The sequence below is a fragment of the Sinocyclocheilus anshuiensis genome, unplaced genomic scaffold (assembly GCF_001515605.1).
Source record: "Sinocyclocheilus anshuiensis isolate Anshui unplaced genomic scaffold, SAMN03320099.WGS_v1.1 scaffold493, whole genome shotgun sequence".
NCBI classification, from domain to species: domain Eukaryota; kingdom Metazoa; phylum Chordata; class Actinopteri; order Cypriniformes; family Cyprinidae; genus Sinocyclocheilus; species Sinocyclocheilus anshuiensis.
Window position 1 is genome coordinate 108,850 of NW_015537963.1, and position 821 is coordinate 109,670.

Consider the following 821-nt stretch of genomic DNA (forward strand, 5'->3'; position numbering starts at 1 on the left):
ATGCATTACTAGAAACGTGGCATTTCTTTGGTTTTGGCAAATGAGGGACATTTTATCAACTATCTTGAGTTTAAACTACTTGAGTAAAACAGTGGAGGCCTCCTGAGGAAAACTCAAACGATCTGAAACGTGACCGTCACTCATTTGGCTCAGAAGATCCTCACTCAGGTTCTAGAATATTCTTAGAGCATGTAGTTGTTGTCGAATGCTGGAGTCTAGAAGGCTGTTTTCTGTGTCTGCAGACGGTTCTGAGGGTTCAGCGCAGAGCAGTGATTCTCAGGGCAGCGTGGAGAGCCTGAGGAAACATCTGCGAGCCGATGCCTTCACCCAGCAGCAGTTAGAGGCCCTGGACCGAGTGTTCGAGAGGCCGGCGTTCCCAGACGTCTTTCCCACTTCTGAACACATCAAACCGGAGCAGGTGAATGTCACCTTCTGTAGCTGGGAAATATATTGATGTTAGACCTATTTATCCTTACAAACAATACAGTGGCAGTGGCAGTTTTTTTAATGGTTATGCTCAGCAAGCAAAAATACAGTAATAACAGTAATTTTGTAAATTATAATATTGCAATTTTAAATAACTGTTTTTTATGTGAATATATTTTAAAATATAAGTTATTCCTGTGATTAAAGCTGAATTTTCAGCATCATTACTCCAGTCTTCTGTGTCACATGATCCTTCAGAAATCATTCTAATATGCTGATTTGGGGCTAGGTTGTTGTCAATTATTATTGGTACTCAATTATTAATAAGTTTTATTAATACGTTTTATTATTATCAATACTAAAAATAAATGCTGCTTAATATTTTTGCAGAAACT

The 821-nt window shown here is 38.4% G+C and overlaps 1 protein-coding gene across 3 annotated transcripts in view; it reads left to right on the top strand.

Moving 5' to 3' along the window:
- Positions 1 to 821, top strand: part of LOC107667719 (paired box protein Pax-2a-like) — a 36,544-nt gene that overhangs the window by 21,231 nt on the left and 14,492 nt on the right. For all 3 annotated transcript variants that reach the window (XM_016459458.1, XM_016459447.1, XM_016459451.1), the window contains exon 6: positions 243 to 418. In XM_016459458.1, coding sequence (XP_016314944.1) covers positions 243 to 418 — 176 coding nt within the window. The remainder of the gene's footprint in view (positions 1 to 242; positions 419 to 821) is intronic.